Source organism: Mugil cephalus, chromosome 13, assembly GCF_022458985.1.
Source record: "Mugil cephalus isolate CIBA_MC_2020 chromosome 13, CIBA_Mcephalus_1.1, whole genome shotgun sequence".
Taxonomy (NCBI): domain Eukaryota; kingdom Metazoa; phylum Chordata; class Actinopteri; order Mugiliformes; family Mugilidae; genus Mugil; species Mugil cephalus.
In genome coordinates, this window is record NC_061782.1 from 5,235,629 (window position 1) to 5,253,663 (window position 18,035).

At 41.8% G+C, this 18,035-nt stretch overlaps 1 protein-coding gene across 1 annotated transcript in view; it reads right to left on the reverse strand.

The window, feature by feature from the left end:
- The window catches only part of LOC125019295 (serine/threonine-protein kinase 32C-like), a 91,516-nt gene that overhangs the window by 45,214 nt on the left and 28,267 nt on the right, over nt 1-18,035 (reverse strand). Inside the window, exon 2 of the mRNA XM_047603985.1 lies at nt 15,194-15,249. Coding sequence (XP_047459941.1) covers nt 15,194-15,249 — 56 coding nt within the window. The remainder of the gene's footprint in view (nt 1-15,193; nt 15,250-18,035) is intronic.

Here is an 18,035-nt window from a genome sequence, read left to right on the forward strand (position 1 = left end):
GTTATTAAAAAGAAGCAGGGTTCAAGATGAATTCCCCTTTTTGTTAAATGAATTCTGCGATACGCTGCCAGAGCTATGAAAAAAAAATGATGTGCTGTGGAAAATATTAACACAAAGTGAGACTGACAGGCCTACAGGCAAGACCTTCAAACTGAGCTCGGAATAGGAGACTAGGAAGTTAATTACTATCCTTTAATAATGTGTTTCATCCATCACAGAGGATATCTTATGTCGCACCTGGAAACAATCCTATCTAACTTTTACAATGTGCGTCCACGTCACAGTCAGGCACAGCATCTAACTCTATGTTAAGATATTATGGCAAATATGAGCGTGTCCATCCCCGGTGGACCACATGTCAAAGTGTCCTTGAGCAATACCCTTTCTGCCAGGGTAAGGGCTAGGCCAATAGGTAGAAAAGTGCTGTTTAAATTCAAAACCATTCACCTTGGTACCAGAACTCCCATGGCCTCCAGATGATTTATAGCGTATAATACAGGGGTGTCAAACTCAATTTAGTCCAGGGGCCAGATACAGCCCAATTTAATCTCAAGCATACGGGACCAGTAACACAATCTTCCCTTTGTTTTAGAGCCAAGAGGCCCATTATGATAAATATTTATCTGAAATTCAAGCGGAAATTACATACGAGAAAAAAAAAGGTGTTCATTGGTGTCGTGTGGTGTCTAGCTGTGGGTCTCAGTCAGTGCGTTTACATGCACAGCGTAACTGAGCTATGCTTGAAATTCGGCCCCTACGGCCCTTTTTCTGGTTGACCTACTATGTCATATAATAAAAAAGAGTCGTTCATGCAGCAGACCAGCATTTCAAACAACAACCAGATGAATAATAGTTCAGCTTTTAATCTCGTAACATAACGTGTGCACTACTTTTGGTGCAGATAAGATGGCGCTATCCCTCTGTTTACCTTCTTCTGCGACCAGCTTTCTTGGATGTTTTTGTTCCGGGGTCATACGTCAGCACAGCGGTCGTGTAGCATTCACACACGCGTTGTCCAGTTAAAGTCTGATTAAGGCGTATACATGCCGGAGAAAATCGATTTCCAATCGCATTATCTGGGTGTCTTAACCAGATAAGGAGAACTCAGATTTTAGTCAGAGTAACGTCTTTACATGCACTTAAGTTGTCCAGTTAAAGTCGGATTAAGGCAATAATTTGTTTTGTTTTTTACTGGCCCCCAGTTCAGTTCAGATTTATTGATGTCCCAAAGATTTTGTAGCAGACATCAGAGACGCAGTGGACAAGGACAACATCAGATGACATCAACAGAACACAATAACCACATTAAAAGTAATAAAAATACTACTAGAAAAATACTATTAATAAAAACGTGAGTCATTAAAGTGGAAGGTAGAAGTGCAAACAATGCATAAAGTGCATATTACTAACAAATGAAAAGTAAAAACAAAGTATAAAATAAGAATAAATAAGTGCAGACAAACAAAAGCCCAAAAAGTTAAGCCTATCCATGGCAACAGGGATGAAAGAGACCCTGGTACCCTAATGTCTTCTATGTAGTTTTCGCACCTTGCAAATTGATCTTGAGGGCCAGATTGGGCCCCGTTTTGAGCCGTGTTTGGCCCACAGGCCGTATCTTTGACACCACTGGTAAAAGTATCTATTAAAAGTATCATAAGTGTATTTCATTTCATTTTCCTCTCATCTGTTTGGCCGTCACATTGACACTGTTTTAGCTACGTCTTACTAAAGATATTTAAATATCTTTTACCAGTTATATGATGAAGTCTATTAATGCAACACAACATCAACTGACGAATGTGGGCTGAACAACTGTACACTGCATGTGTAGTTGTTCCTAAACCATTTTTGTGTGTCTGGTCTGGTCTAGGTGGGTGGTACAGTCTAAGTCTAAATAAGATCCACATGAATAAATGCCAGGTCCAAAAGTTTCAGAGCAGAACTCTGAATTGTCAGAAGATGATGAATGTTATTTACTTCTCATGTCAGTGGTCATAATGTTGTGGCTGATCGGTGCATATATGTTTATATAATACAGCTTGGTTGTACTTTCTAAAACATACTTCATCTAATCCCGACTTCTTAAACCTGCAGTCAGCTCTTAATGTTTCTACAAAGCCCCACAAAGTCCAAACTGAGGACTCGAGTTGAATTGACATTCCCAGATTTAAGGAAGGAGATTATAGAAGGACAGCGACAGAAAGCTTTAAAACAGATTTGTTTCTCCTCGGTCTGTGTGGTCTGTCTCTGCTCTGGAGCCGTCAGAGAATATCACATTATTGGAGAAATATGTTTCTGATTTCGACCCAATTACAGTCTGATGCAGGCTGACACGATACAAACCAGTTCACAACAGAATACGGTGTCATTTGTTAGCCTGCTTCCCTCCCCTGAAGATTGATCTAGTTTAATTAGAGACAGAACACACTCAATCCTAATGAATGAAGTGATGAAACATTCTCACAATCTGGCAACCTTTCACAGACGGCTGTTTTGGACAGGGGGAAAGAAAAGCAAATGTAACAATGGCAGAAGTTCTTTTAATGAGACTTGACAATATTTATGTGACATTAAAAGAGGGAAATTAGGAAGATGTTCTTACACAAACCAAAATTAGAGCAGGGAACTGTGCTACCAAACTTCCAAATTATAGAAAGATTTAGCGGCTTTTGATGATGTACAAAATATTTATAAATGTTTTAGTTTCAGTTTAATTCAAGTGAAATTCATTGTAAATTGTGCTACAGAAACATATTAATCCGCTGGCGTTTATATTTCATCTTAAAATCTCTTCGCCTTGTTTGGTTTCATTCTTTTCAGCACATGTCATTTTACAATTATCTTTTCATTGTGACAAATTGTATTAACACAGTTAATAAAGCTAAGCTTAAATAAAGCTAAAACCATCAAAAAGTAGGAAAAAGTTATATTTTTCACTGTAAAAAACCACAAACATGTTTAATGAACCAATTTTAGAACTTAGAATGGAAATCTAAAGTGTAAATTTGAAAAGTTTATGTACAAATCTTGCAAACAACAAAGCTAATTTACAACTTCTTCCATAAAATGCAGAAAATGACTGAATGTAGCGTCACTCCTGCAACTTTTCCCTTTTCCTTAGCAACCACTGACACATCATTTCCTGATTGGTGGATGGAATGGATGGAATTTTTCCACCAAACATTCGAGCATTTGAAGCAAGCTAGCAATCTCCGTTTGCTAGCGTTTCTCCGTGCACCAAACGTCACAATGATATTCAGGAAAAAGTGTGGCGTAAAGTATTTATAAGTCTAGTTTTACTTGGCCTATGAACACAATTTAAAAACTGATATATAGGTTGAAGTTAGCACATTTTTTTACAAATCTTGCTGTAAATGGAAGCATTGGCACCTTCATTCACAGAGAAAAAGGACAAACCAACACACTGGATAATATCTTTCTCTTGATTAGCGCTGCGGCTAACAATAACTTATTGATTAATCTAACTATTAATCAGCATTTGTTTTGGGTTTGAGGGAAGATTGACACAAGGTATTTATAAGTCTTGGGACAGATTCTCCTCTCACTCTGCTTTCAACGAGTATCAGGTAGTAAGATACCGTCACATCTCTGGGAATAGCTGAGGGCAAGCTGTGCGCCCAGCCTCAACAAATAAAAAGCTAAATTCACTTCCTGCCTCTCCAAATCTTTCATATGTTTGAAAAAAACAGTGATGCAGCTCTGCACCACAGCCTAAAGCTCTCCTGTGTCTCAGCCAGACCTCCCCCTGGTTAATCTCAACGCTACACGCTCCTTGAACACATGCACTTATTAAATGCTTATTAGCCGAACATATCACTCGGTCACAAAAAAAAGAGGAAAAAAAAAGAAAAAAGCTCTTTCATGTCGTGCTTCAAAGCGGTGCATCACTTCTAAATCCCACGGATGGCTGCGTCTTGTTTACCTTCCCAATCCGCCGCCCTCTTCCTCTTCTTCTTCTTCTTCTTCTTCTTCCTCCTCCTCCTCATCCCCTTCCACTGTTCTGCTATAGTTAGCAGTCCTATCAATTGTTGTCAGAAGGTCTAAAGCTCCTGGGACAACACGGCTTGCAGCGAGGAGAGAAAAAAGGGGCTGGGGTGTTAAATTTAGTGGACTCAGTGAGGGAGCTGCAGATTTTTCTGTTTTCTAGGTCAGGTAAGTGCCAAGTCGGGCAGAAGCCTCTGACGGAGACACATGGGGAAACACGGACTGAGGGGAGGGCGGAAAAAGAGGGGGATGAAGGGAGAGCAGCTTGTGCCTTTCCTCTCAACTTCGCCAGAAATACACTATTCTGCACAGTAAGTCCAGACGACTCTTCAGTCCCTCAAGTTTCAGCTTGTTGACGGCGCGGCGGCTCAACGCTTTACCGTCGCTGAGCTGTGGTTTGAGAGGGAGTTGTGTAAGTACAGGGGGCCGGCCCGGAAAAGCATGCACACACACATTTACTCTCCTTTGCCAACGGTTCATTTTTTTTGGAAATTGAGTGCTTTGAGAGAGGCACGCGAGGCGAATGCACTTTCAGGGTCTGATAAACATGTCATCCGGGGAGAAGAAGGAATGATTTGTACTTTCATGTGGTTCATTCCACTGGATGTATCCCGCTCCACGGCGGCTGCTGTCCGCCGGCGGGAAAAATAAAAGTGTTTGCCGAGCTCGGCCGCTCATTTGCTCCAGGAAACTGTGCAACACGGCCGTCAATCAGAGACTGAGCCGGACTAAGGGGAGCTGTGCTGCACATTGAAAGGTTTTAATGTGTCATATTATGGATTTTATTTATTGTCCTAGTTTGGAAATGGAGTATCTTGCATATTGCCATGAGGCTACAAGTAAACACTGTTCCTGTTTTACAACTAGTGCCTTCTCAGTTACTTCCTAAGCTCCTTTGAAAAGTCCCTCCTGTGTTTGTTACTTCTTGATTCCTTTGCATTAGTTGGACCAGGGTCTTGTTTACCATTTACTTTTTTGTCTTCTTCCCCAGATGCATTTTTTTCCTCCTTTCCCGAGTTCCCTTGAAGTTTCTAGTCATTCCCTTGCATTCACTTTTTGTTGTGGTTTTTCTGGATTACTTTAGTTGGACTACCTTACGTCTGATTATGTTTTTTTGAACTTTTTTGCTTTTTTATCGACCTGCCTCGACTGTAATGCTTTTTAAATTTAAATTTCTTTAAATACACATTAACATGAATCCAACATATCTCCGTAAAGGATACAGGAGCTGCCTCAACATGGTCTCACCCAGAGCGCCACACCAGCCAAGACCTGTCAATCTAAGCTTCCTGTACACAGTAGGCCCCGCCCCTATCGCTGATGAGCCAATCACAAGCTGATTCTGTTAGTAGAAGAGAAGCCAACAGTGCAGCTCACTCTGGTGTCCCTTCTACATTTAGTTTTAAAGTTAAATCCTGGAACTGTAAATTATTTAGCTGCGTTTAAATAATTTAGCTATGTTTAGCTGTGCTATGTAGGTGTGTTCATGTTTGGAGCAGTTGCACGGCCACTCTACTGCTGCACATGTTTGAAATAAAAAGAAAGAATATTTGAACCTGTATATTGTTCAAATAGATTAATACTGAGTTTGTGGGACCTTGACCTGAAAAGTGTTGAAGACCCAGCGTTATAACCCATATTGTTCTGTCAGCTGACTGCTTCGCTCTCTGAAGTCGACTTGTTTGACGGTTACTTAGGTTTAAGTCCAAACAATCTGAGGAATTGTAGCTGGGATGCACCACTAACACTTTTTTTCTGATAGTAACTAAGAGACTTAAACTCTCTGTCTGTGCATTTACTAATGTGACACCAGTGCTCTCTTTTCCACAGATTTATTTATTTATTATTCATTTCATTTTATTAAAAAGAAAAAGTCGCAACACCAACACTGAGCAACACTAGTCCACATTTTAAAGTTCAACCCACTGTCAAAGCTCATGAGCAAATCTTTTTTTAAATTTTGATAATAAAACTAATAGTTTTAATAACATTTGACAATAATGTTGATTCTAGGATGCAAAATATGATCTTGGCTGCATAAAAACCGGAGGAGAGGAACTATTATGAATAATAATAAATGAAGAAAAAGACACCAAAATGGCAGAAAATTGCTCTCGAAGCACAAATTATACCGCGATCAAAGCTGCCCTGAATCTGTGCTTTACCTGCAATTGATATAAATACAGAGAAAGACTCTGAAGCCCCTCGTGGATGAAGGTGAAGAAATGAAGATGGAAGATGCATGAAAACAGCCGCAAGGCTTATCGAGTATATTCTCTTTCGGACTATTGAAGGTGTAAAAACTTTCATTAACGGTGAAAATGTCTCATACATAATCATTTAGAGCAGATAATAAGAGTGTGTGTGGGCCGTTCTCTGCTATCTCCTCCTTCACCGTCATGATAAAAAACAGAAACTAGTTAAAACATATGAATCGGTGAATCAAGGTAACTTGATTTACACACTCCCTGTTGCCCTGATCCTCATCTCGGAAGCACTTTAGTTCACGTTTCATCTCTTTCTTTTAGCTTTCTGTCCCTGACGTCTATCATCATATCTCATTTTTATCCTTGTGCGACACTGACGCGCCAACAATTCACCAACTGATGCGGGTGTGTTTCACTGAGCCGCGGCCCTTCTACTGTCAATCCTTCTGCTCGTGTGCAGTTCACACGCAGTTCACAGCGAGAAAGGTAGCAGCTTTAAACGTACGCGTCGATGTTCTCTGTAATGTTTGAAACAGACTCTCCCTTATTTCTAACAGGTGCAGACAAACCCTCTGGCTTTGAGTAACTTTTACTTACGCTGACTGACACTTGTCGCTTGCAGATTTGATCAGATAATAAAGCTAACAATTCCATGTTCTTTAACGCACAGAAAGTCTTGTACACAGACATTTTATTCATTGTGAAAATTGCCCATTAGAACAGGCATGTCAAACATGCAAACAAACCGGCCCGTTGGGTCATTTAATCCGGCCCGGCATAAATTTCTGAGTATGTCAAAAAAAGAAGCGAGTCTCTAGCTAATTTCTATTAAAAGTTGCGATTTTTTTAAATAAATACAAACCAAATGCTCCCTCCGGCCACTAGAGGGCAGTAAATGTGTAAAAGCGCTCACGTCAAGCATGCGGCACTGACACGAGTTAGTCACAGGAAATAAACATTCGCAACGTGATGTGTCCAAGTAAAAATAAACCGGCAATCTTGCTTCACCATTCACCTACTAAACAAGTTATCGGTCAACACACCCTTCCCAAAATGGCACTGTCAAAAAAAAGAAGAGTGGACACGGAGTGCAGAGTTTTCCAGGAGAAATGGACCGAGAAGTATTTATTCACAGAAGTGAATGCAAAACCAGTGTGCTTGGTATGTAATCAGCAAGTTGCAGTGTTCAAAGAGTTTAATATTCGGCGCCACTCATCATAAAGACAAGTATGTCATATTAAAGACAATTAATATTGTGCAGTATATTCTCAGCTTCAGTAGGCCCAGCCTAGTAGTTTGATCTGATGTAGTCTAATCCTATTGCCCATGCACTGCTATAACTTTTTTATTTATTTATTTTATTTTATTTTGTATTTCTTTTTTCATTTATTTCAAAGCAGTATGACAATTAAGGCGAAAATATTTTTTTTATAGCTCCCACTTGAGTTTGTTTAGTGTGGTGAGTTGGTTCAGGTGTAAAACTGCATTCACTCAACTGTTAAAATAAACCAGTTGTGAACACATTCACGGCCAAACATGAAAAATCATTTTTTTCCCCATTGTTTTTGAATAAATGTGTTGTGCTTAGAAAAGATCCCTTGTCATCCGTGATTATAATATGTAGGGTAGGCTACAAATGTAGGCTGAATGATAAAGCATAGTACTGAAAAACAAAGCTAAATATTTGGAGTTGACATTCTTTTGCTGATCCGGCCCACCTGAGAACAGAAAGTCTGGATCCGGCCCCAGAGCCAAACTGAGTTTGACATGCCTGCATTAGAAGATTGATCAAACAGTAGATGTTGTTTTCCTCTCGTTCCTCGTAGTAAGAAAAAGAGAATATTTGATAAAATACTTATATCCTGTTCAGATCTGGTCTTAACGTGCGTCCTGAGAGAGACGTTCACAAGTGACCGCATTCGAGAACGGATAAGGCAATCTGTCCTGACAATACTGACGGATCAGCCGCTAAAATTACGTCCTATTGCATCAGCTGAGTCTTGCATTCAGAAGTAGGGAAGCCTTTTCATATATTTTGCCCTTGCAGCTGTTAAATGAATTGACAATAAACAAATCCAAACAAAAATATGAGTAGGCGTTGCGTGCAATTCTGCAATAAATAAATAAAAAAAGCTTGCTGGCACTTGGTAAATTAGCGATTTGTTTGTGGTGATGTTTGCAAAGTAAACTTGAGTTTTGTGCATGTGAGATGAATCAATAATTAACGAAAACGTAATTTATTCAAACCAACACTTGAACATGCATCAATGTTATATTAACAACCGAAAATGACTGAAACGAACCGCTTGTTTTAGTGGCGCAGGTCAAGTAGGTGGAGTTCATGCTGCAGCCAGCCACCAGGGGGAGCTCTACTTGCTTTAGCTTCACTTTTGAGGAGCTGTTCTGCCATCCATATTCGTACCGCCTATGGTTAGGACACATATATTACGAACACCACTACTGTAGCCAGACCAGAGTCAGTTCTTAACGTTTGGATTTCATTATGGTTGGGTTTCGACTGATACAGAGATAAAACACCTCTGCACACATCTGGATAGTCCTGCAACCAGTCATTCATTTGCCGTTCAGATGACTTGTACCAAGTACATCTCTGTTATTCTTTTTTCCAAAGCATGCATAAAAAATTTGGGGAGATGTCTCTGGAGACCTTTCCCGACCAGCTCCACCCAACGTGAATGTAGTCGGGCTACAACAGCGCTGTCTGTCTGTGGTTCTGAAACACTACATGTGATCCATTAGAGACAGCAGCTGTCTGCAAAAGTACACTTGAATGATGTTGACACATTTTACTGAGGAGCTGTCAAAACCAAGGACAGTTTCACCCGCTGATATAAAAGAACTGCAGAATATTCCCGACTGTTTCTGGTAGTGATGTATGATACTACCAGGCACAAGCATAAACATCTGACAATTAAGTTTTAACCTTACAAAACAATTAAGCTTTAAGTATGGAGCGTGTTATGTAACCTGGCTGACCTACTGTAGGAAGGCAGTTTAATAAGTATTTAGCTGGACATGCAACAGTTTTCAAATCCACCCATATTTTTGCTGTTGTGAATTTATAAATATTAAAATAAATTTAAAAAACACCCTCGAAAAAGTTTTTCCGAGAAGAAAACGCCCACCGCTTTGCACTAGTTGTGTTACAACTGTTACATCGCCGGCATTTGCACTCAAAATGTCAGTTCACAGTCTCTTCAAAGGCTATAAAGATCTAAATATCTCTAAAGTCTATCAACTAGCCCCAGGTCCACCCTTGGGCAGAGGTATTTATGATGAAAGAACATCAAGTTTGCGGCTTGATGGGATCTTTATCTGAACTTTTAAAGTCAAATGACTCATTTCTAACGCTGATCCCTATCAGATTTTAATCAGAAAAATGTAACCTTTCCCTTAGAAGAAATCTGGCTACCGTCACAGTTCTACAATTCATTCTCCACGGAGCTGCACAGATCTCAAAAGTGTGGAGGTGGAACAAAACACTCTCTCCTGTTTCTGGCTAACGTTAAATAATGATGCCGTACATCTGAACGCCGGCATCTCCGGGGAGGAATCCGAGCAAGAATTTAACCCTGTTACTCGTGGAAACGCTGCGATACTCGGGATGCGCGGCTCATTAGTGCGCGTGTGTCTTACGTACAAAAGGCGGCACTTGTGCAAAACTTGGACGATGACGACATACGTTGCAGACCGCTGGGGAGAATTATGACAGCCGTCTGGTTCATAGCATTGCTGTCACTCTCATTTTCTACCACGTATGTCTTTTTTGTTGTTGTTGCTGTTGCTGTTGGCTGGAATATAAAAATTAAAAAAAAAAAAAAAAAAAACGCCTCCGTGTGTCCTATTTTTTTTTTATTTCTTGGAATGCAAAATCTAAAAAACAAAAAAAAAGAAGGAAACGAAGGAAACAAGCTCTCAGGATGATGTGCTTTCAGCAGATTCTGGAGTCCTGTAGCTATTTTATCCAGATGGCTCCCGCCTCTATCCACCGGCTACGCGGTGGAGCTTTGCGCTGTCAAACAGATAGAGGTGTAGCATAATGGAAGAGCATAGATTTCTAGGCTAATAGGTTGCCGAGGGCTATGCTGCGGCTGGCCTGCGAAGCTGCACTCTGCGAAAGTAACCCCCCGTCTTCTCACCTGCAGCTAGAAAGCAAAGAGGACCGGAGAGAGGTCCTAATGAGCGCCATCAGGCTCCACTGTCAAGTCTTAAGGGGCGGGAGGACTGGAGGCGTGCTGGGCTAACACAGACAGAGAAAACACTAACAAAGGCTTCATCATCACCTGACCTTTCCCAACATGATGAGCACGTCTCTACTGCTGCACCCCCCCACCCCTCCTCACCCCGCCTCGTCTCTTCGACTCGCACTTATTTCCAGCGCCTGTTCACCCCGTCTCCCTACTCCCCATCACACTGGGCCCTAATGAGGGTTTATTCCCGGTGAAGTGTTCAGGAAATGAAGATGTAGAAACCGCCAGCTGAGTTCCTCCTCCTCCTCTTCCTCCTCCTCCTCCTCTCCGTCTGACCTTCCTCGTCTCCCATCCCCTCTCTCTTTCTCTCTCTATCTCTGCTTAGATGTTTACCTGTCCGTGTGACTGCCGGCATCAGGGAGCTGCCGCTAAACTGCTGTCAGTGTCAATGACTGTCATGTCAGCCCCCTCCTCCCCTCAAGCTCTCGAAGCGCCGGCATTAATGAGCCCTGCAGCGGGAACGCCGGTCTCCTGAGCCGCCCGGGCCGAGAAGATGGGAGACGCAAAGGGCTGGGAGGGGGGGCAAAAGTGTGATGCTCGTGGGGAAAAGGTAGGAGGAGATGCGGCGACGGGGGAGCGGGCAATTATCCTTACTTTTGTGCTGTATGTGACCATCGAACCCAGCAGCAGCTACATAACAGATGATACCTCCCACTGCTGGGGATATGATCCCACCTCCCTACCATCACTCCTGTGCTGTTCCATAAATCCAGGAAGATAAGTAAAGACAGACCACGTTTAGAGGAGGATCCAAAAGAATAATAACGCCATATTTTATTTATAATGATACTATATTGCTTTGCCCACACGTACTTCATTCCTGGTGTGCCCCTAAAACACGCTGGAATTGAATTGCGAGTTGACTAGCGGGAGATAAAGTGAGAGAAACCTGCGCCGATAAATCAAAAATAGCAAAAAAAAAAGGAGGGAGGAATGATTTGATAAGGGGAAGAAGAAGAAGAAAAAAAAAGTGTGAGGTTTTAACCCCGCGGTGCCAGTGTGCCAGCATCTGTGGCAACAAACCACATTAACAGGCAGCAGGTGTAGCAGCAGCTACATTGTGGGAATTTTGACGCAGGGGCTTCGGCTGCCAATACTTTTTAATTGGCTGCCGGGGGACGTGTCTTACAATGCCATCGAGGGCCGCTGTTATTTTTAAAACCGGCGACTTAAGGTTTCACCGTGTGTCCAACGCCAGAGTGACAAGCGGCTTTAAATTGCACAGTTTTCTAACATGATCACTGTTTTTACAAGCATGAGGAGCAAGACTGTAAAAGACCCGTTCACACACTTTAAAGGTGCAAAAAGTCTTATGAGGAAAGACTGACATTGAGAAAACTGGGCCATGCATATGTCTACACTGATCAGGCATAACATTATGACCACCTTCCTAATCTTGTATAGGGTTAGGGCTGAACATGGGCCTTCTGAGGGTGTCCTGTGGTGTCTAACAACCTTTTGAGTCCTATGGGCTGAGGGGAGGATCTAGTGAATTTGGAGGCCAGGTCAACACCTTGTTTGGTCTGGTGTAGGTGGGTGCTACAAGTAACATCCCCATGAATGAATGCCAGGTTTAAATGTTATTCACTTCTCCTGTCAGTGGTTTTAATGTTGTGGCTGATCGGTGTACATATACACCAAGAACGTCAATGGATAAAGAGCAGGAGAAAAAAAAAAAGACACATATGCATGATGTGAGGATGTTTCCTATCTCACGACTCCCTGCTGTTCATTGCACGACAATGAAGTCTACAGATGAGGTAAATATATCTATTTATGCCTAGTTCGCACTTTACATTCCTCTCATCCACATACACCCACGTATTCATGCTGTGATTTGTTTTTCATCACAGACCATTAGACGTCATGTGCCGAAGCCGAAGCTATATTTTATGGTTCGAGCGTGCGGCGTTTGAAGCAAAGGGCACTAAGAAAATAAAATGACTGCTTTTTATCGTAATGGGTATTGACTGGAAGTCACAGTTCAAACATATTATTTATTTGCAGCTACGTCTCCGCTCACTCTAGTGTGTTCTACGGGAAGATGGAGAGTCATGCTGTTAAGTATTTGGAAACAGCAGGAGCACACAGTGAGCCGACAGTTGGAAAGAAAATAAAAAAAAACAACATAAAATGACCTCCAACAAGGACGGGCCTTATCTGGGTGTCTTGTGTGAGTCTGTGTCCATACAAAAATATCACACACATGGAAGCCAGGACCCCATCTACCTCCTCAGTCTTAATGGATGAAGGTGAGGCCTTGGTTTGTCTGATGCTTTATGCTAGGCGTGGCCGATACCGGGCATTTTGGTATCGATCCGATACCAAGTAAACACAGGGCATTGAATAACTTCATGGTATAAACAGTAAATAATTAAACAATTGCCCTTTTACTACTACTACAAATAATTTAAAAAAGTGCAAAATAAGAGTGCTGTGGATTTGTGGCAAAATCCAACATTGCTCTCCTGTGTGAGCTGGGCAGTCGCGGGAGAGAACAAGGAGGGTAGCAGTAAACAACACATCCCTAGCAGCAGAGTGAACAAGTGAGTGGCTGTGACTGAGGAGGAAACATCCTAGCTGGGGAGCATGCTAAAGGTAAGGCTAGCTGAGCGGTTTTAGTAGTTAGTAGTAGGGATAAGGTAATCTCTCGGCCGAAAGTCACAGGGTTGTGTGGGGGCAGCATGGAGGGGGGTGACTCCAGGACACTGGAACTCACTGTTCAGTCTTCTTGAGGTGTCGTGGGCCTAACTCAACAAAACATCGGTGAAGGGAGGTGCCCACCTGAAAACCCCAATGATGTGCTGCGTACTGCCTGCTGCTGTTGGCTAGGCTAGTTAGTTGGTGTCTTCTGGCTGGCTGCTAGTTGGTAGTTAACCTCTAGCCCGCTGGTTGGTTTTCAGTTAGACTGGGTTTCTAAATGTGTTTTGCCTGGGATATTGGCACAAGGGATTGTAATGTTTTATTCTGTGTTATAATAAATAAATAAATAAAAAAGGAACATAACAACATAAACAAATGCAACAATGTAATGCAAAATATAAAAATTGCCAAGAGAGGTACATGTTGGCTGATTAATTTTCCACTAAAGAAGTGGGTCTGCACCGCGCGTAATGGTCGTCTCTTCCAAGTACCGATGCATTTAAATAACAGCACAATTGCCAGTTGTGCGATGCTGCTGTGATGCTAGAATCTGAGTGTCAAACTCTGTCCACATCCCACCTTTTACTACAGATGGTGATGAAGAAGTTCCTGCCGCACACAGACTTGGAGAGAAGCTGCACTCGTATGAAACAGAAGTATTGCTCTCATCACACTAGTATCGATCCGATACCGATACTAGTCATGGTATCGATACTATCAATATTTCAGCCCTACTTAAAGCAAAAGAAGAAACAACTTGTTGCTTGTTGACATAGACGGGGTAACCTATGCACAGCCGGCTCGCTCTGCAACGACGCCTCCCAAACACAAGTGGGCACTGTTTCTTTTTTTGCCAGTTTGGTTAAAGTTTGTTTCTACTTCCCGCTTCACTTTCAAAAATGGTCATACAAATGTCTCTGAACCTCCTCAGTTAACCTTTCCTCAATGTGTTCCATCTTTATTGATCCAAAACAACCAATACGAAAATTGCGGAGATTTTGAAGCAGCCAGAAATACTAAAGTGGAAACATGCTGCTCAAATTGACGCCGAAGCCTGAACCCTATTAGTGTTGTTTACCTTGTTAGAATTATTTTAAACTCTGTATATTTGGATTGTAAAATAAACCACACGAATGGACATTTACTTTCATAGATTTTCCATAAAAAAACGAAGAGTGTAAATCATTATTCAGCAAATGTGGGCTGTTCTGGTTCCAGGCTTTCTGCAGATTCCCTTCAAGTACCATAAGGAAAGCGACAGCAGCTTTAGGGAACAAAGCAATAAGTAAAAAATTAACATACATTCACATGGTAATGTATTCAGCGCACGGGCAATGTCTTTCCCTGCAACAGGGGGACATGTTTCTTAGTGAAAAGATCATGTTTTGAAAAGAGCAAAGCAGAAAAGAATTTGCAAAAAGGATAATGAACAAATATTAGCTGTGATATTTTGGGATTCAAAATGAAGATAAAGTATTCCAATCTCTGGAGGCCGATTATGTGCACATTACCGCCTCAAATTCATTACACGAGTCTTGTACAGGCATTCAGCAGCGACACAAAGGAGCGCCTCCGCGAACAAATGGCCCGCACGTTCATCCAAAATGTCTGTTTTATCAACAATGGCCAACAGTGACGACGCTGGCACCTGAGGCGCGGTCCAAAAGAACTCCGGTAATTTGGTTTCACAATGTGCGTACGCACAGATATGCCAAGGTTTTTTGTTTTTTTTTTCTCCTTACCGCCGTATTCTGCACCAACCCTTTGTGCGGCTCTGTAATTAAATCGAGACGTGGGGTCTAAACTCCCAACAGGTTGGCTGGCATGAGATGAAAAGTAAATTGGCTCTCATCTCACTGACTTTACAGGGAGAAACTGCACAAGCTGTATTTATAAATATTAATAAAATAGAAAAATTGCTATTAAGCACCATGAAAGGATGAGAACTAAAGAGTAATAGCTCCCAGTAACTGCTCAGCAGGGCCTTGTCTGATTGTTTGGAGAATACAGAATCATATGCAACAAGCACACACACACACACTGAATTAAAAATGGAAACTGTGTTACCTTTCCAAAGCTGCCTTTCCCGATGGCTCGCAGTATCTGGAAGTGGTCGAAATTTACTGGGAAGAGAAAGAGAAGCTGAGTGAGTACAGATCATCACAACTTGGCTCGGTTTTCTTTCAGTCTACAAATATGATTGTCACAGCAAAGCTCTATGCATTTGTTTGACACCTTTTACATCTTTATTAGATTAATGTTAAAAGTTAAATGTTCTTTCGTTTGCAGTCACCTACTTCCAGAAGACAGAATGTAGCCAGACATGCAAAAATAAAAGCCACCACATTACATATTTAGTTATAAATCTTTTTCTGGGAATGCAATGGCAGACTTGTACTATCTTGCTTCCTTCAAGGTGTTTGTGGTTGTTTCTGGCTGCAGAAAAAAAAAAAAAAAAGCTACCGATAACTACCCGGGAGGCATTTCCATTTCACTGTGAAGTGAAACCTTTATTATCCTGGGAGATTTCATACTGAGTGTCAGACATGACTGCACGGTGAAAGCAAAGGTTACGAGGAACCAGTCTGAAGGTAGCGATCAGCCACAACATTAAAACCACTGACAGGAGAAGTAAATAACATCGACCGTCTTGTGACAATTCAATGTTCTGCACAGAACGACACAAGGTGTTGATTCTCTGATGAGTCCCAACTGTTTAGGGGCAACTGGGTTCTACAGCTTACATACTATTACACAATACAGTACGATAGGAACAGATAAAAGTAGAATAAAAAAGCAGAATGGAGTAAAGTAAAATGCCAAGGAACACAGTGAAAGCAATAGTCAGTAAACAGAATGAATAGATAAAACTAAACTCACAAAAAAAAACGCCCAGATAAAATGGAATTTAAGAGACGAATGGCAGAGGGAGTAAAAGATTTTAAAAGACGGTTTGTCTTGCAGACAGGTGGAGCATACCAACAACCAGCGCAAAAGACATCAGCACTATCAACAAACTGATCAGAAAGGTTGTCTCACTGAGGGACAGGAGAACATCGGATAAACTGCCCTCTGATATGGACGACCCATCCCATCCACTACACCAAAGACTAGAGACAGGACAGAGCAGCTCATTCTCCATCAGACTGGTGCAGCTACAGAACTTCTTTTATTCGCTCCAGCTGTAAAATAGCTCATCTTTCCCTTCTTAATTTCCCTTGTGGATCATTAAAGTTTGTCCAAGTCTAAGTTTAAGTAAGACAAAATAGACACTTTACACTTTATATAACATCACACTGAGACACTTTGGGACTGAGACACTTTAAAATATCTATACATTATATCTGTAGATAAATGCTGTATATTCCAGGTAAATGGGACTGTAGATTGGACTGTATATTTCTTTTGTAATTCTTACTTACTACCTCATTCTTTTTCTATTTTTTAAGATTATTTTAGTTTTATTTTACTTTATTTTGAATCTTCTATTATCTATTTTACTATTACTTGAATCTTGAAACGCCGGTTGCTTTCCTAAGAGTTTGTTGGTCACAAAGGCTGGTCAAGTCCTGAAACTTCACTCCTGTAATCTTGGACGTCTACAACATTAGGAAGGTGGTCATAATGTTACGCCTGCTCCTTGTATAACTAGATCGCACATTAAATCTTCTCCCCCTCAGTTGTGTGCACAAGCTCTTTGACTGAGCTGCACTTTGTTTTGATTCTTAAAGCAGGTATCACTTTCAAAGGGGGGATGCCTCTCCAGACCTCAGAACCCTCCTCGGGCTGTAATTAGTCAGGTTAATGATCTTATTGCATAATGTATTCTTCGCGGCCTTGAAGGTGTCCTTAAAAACCGGCTCACCTCGCCTCACCTCCACTCTCTTCCCTCCTTTAATCTCGTCGCGCATTACAGTCGATTCGCTTTAACCGCAGTCGTTAGCAGAAATAATCTTTCGATGAGTTTGCATGAAGCTTCCTGCGCTGCTCCCGCCAAGGTTACTGGATCGTTGCTGCTGCTGCTGCTGCTGCCGAGTCGCTCTCGAGTGTGAAAGATGTGGGAACAGTTTTATCGAACAGCGCAGTTTTGTCAAAAAGAGCTACTCTCAACTGTGACACGCTGACGAACAAGAAAAAGACGTATCTTGATTGAAAGTGAGGTTAGTGACTGCTCGGAGTGAGACGAAAACATTAGAAACTGCCTTTGACAACAGTTAAAGTGCAACGTTGTGAACTTAAAATCACACGGTGCATGCACTCTGGCACCAAACATCCACTCACGGAGCTTAAAATGATACGACGGTGCAGCGCGAACACCAGGTGGAAGCTAAAGTTTATGAGCCTGTGTGGGATGGATTAAATAATCATGCCATTGTGTTTTGTTCCCAACCGCAACAATGAAGTATTTATTACCTCAAAGCAATGGGGGAGAATTTCTCCGAATGGGCACAAACGCTCCTAGAAGCAGCTGTTCCTCCCTCGTCGCAGCTCCGCTTCGTGATTAGATAAATACAAGTGTTTTTCTTTTTTTTTTTACCGAGGCTGAATTATGAATTCTGCTCAATTTGGTGGTTTTGGGCACGTGCACACACATTCGCGGCGCTCACACAACTCTCTGGCTCACAGCTTCCATGCCCCTTGACATGGTTTTTTTTTTATGCCAGTACCAGCTCCTCAGCGGGAGCCAATCACCCATCGAGGACCCCTGTGGGGCCCACTCAGCTTCATCCTGGTGTATGAGCAGCTCGCGAGCCTCCGAGGAGGAAAAGATGTTTTCATTCACCCGTTGCCTCCAATTCACTCACACTACAGGCTGCCGCTGACTGAAGCATTTGGCCTTTGGCCTCAGTCCCATGTGTAGATGAAGCCAACGTGCTGTATTTTTTATTTATTTTTTGCCATCCTATTT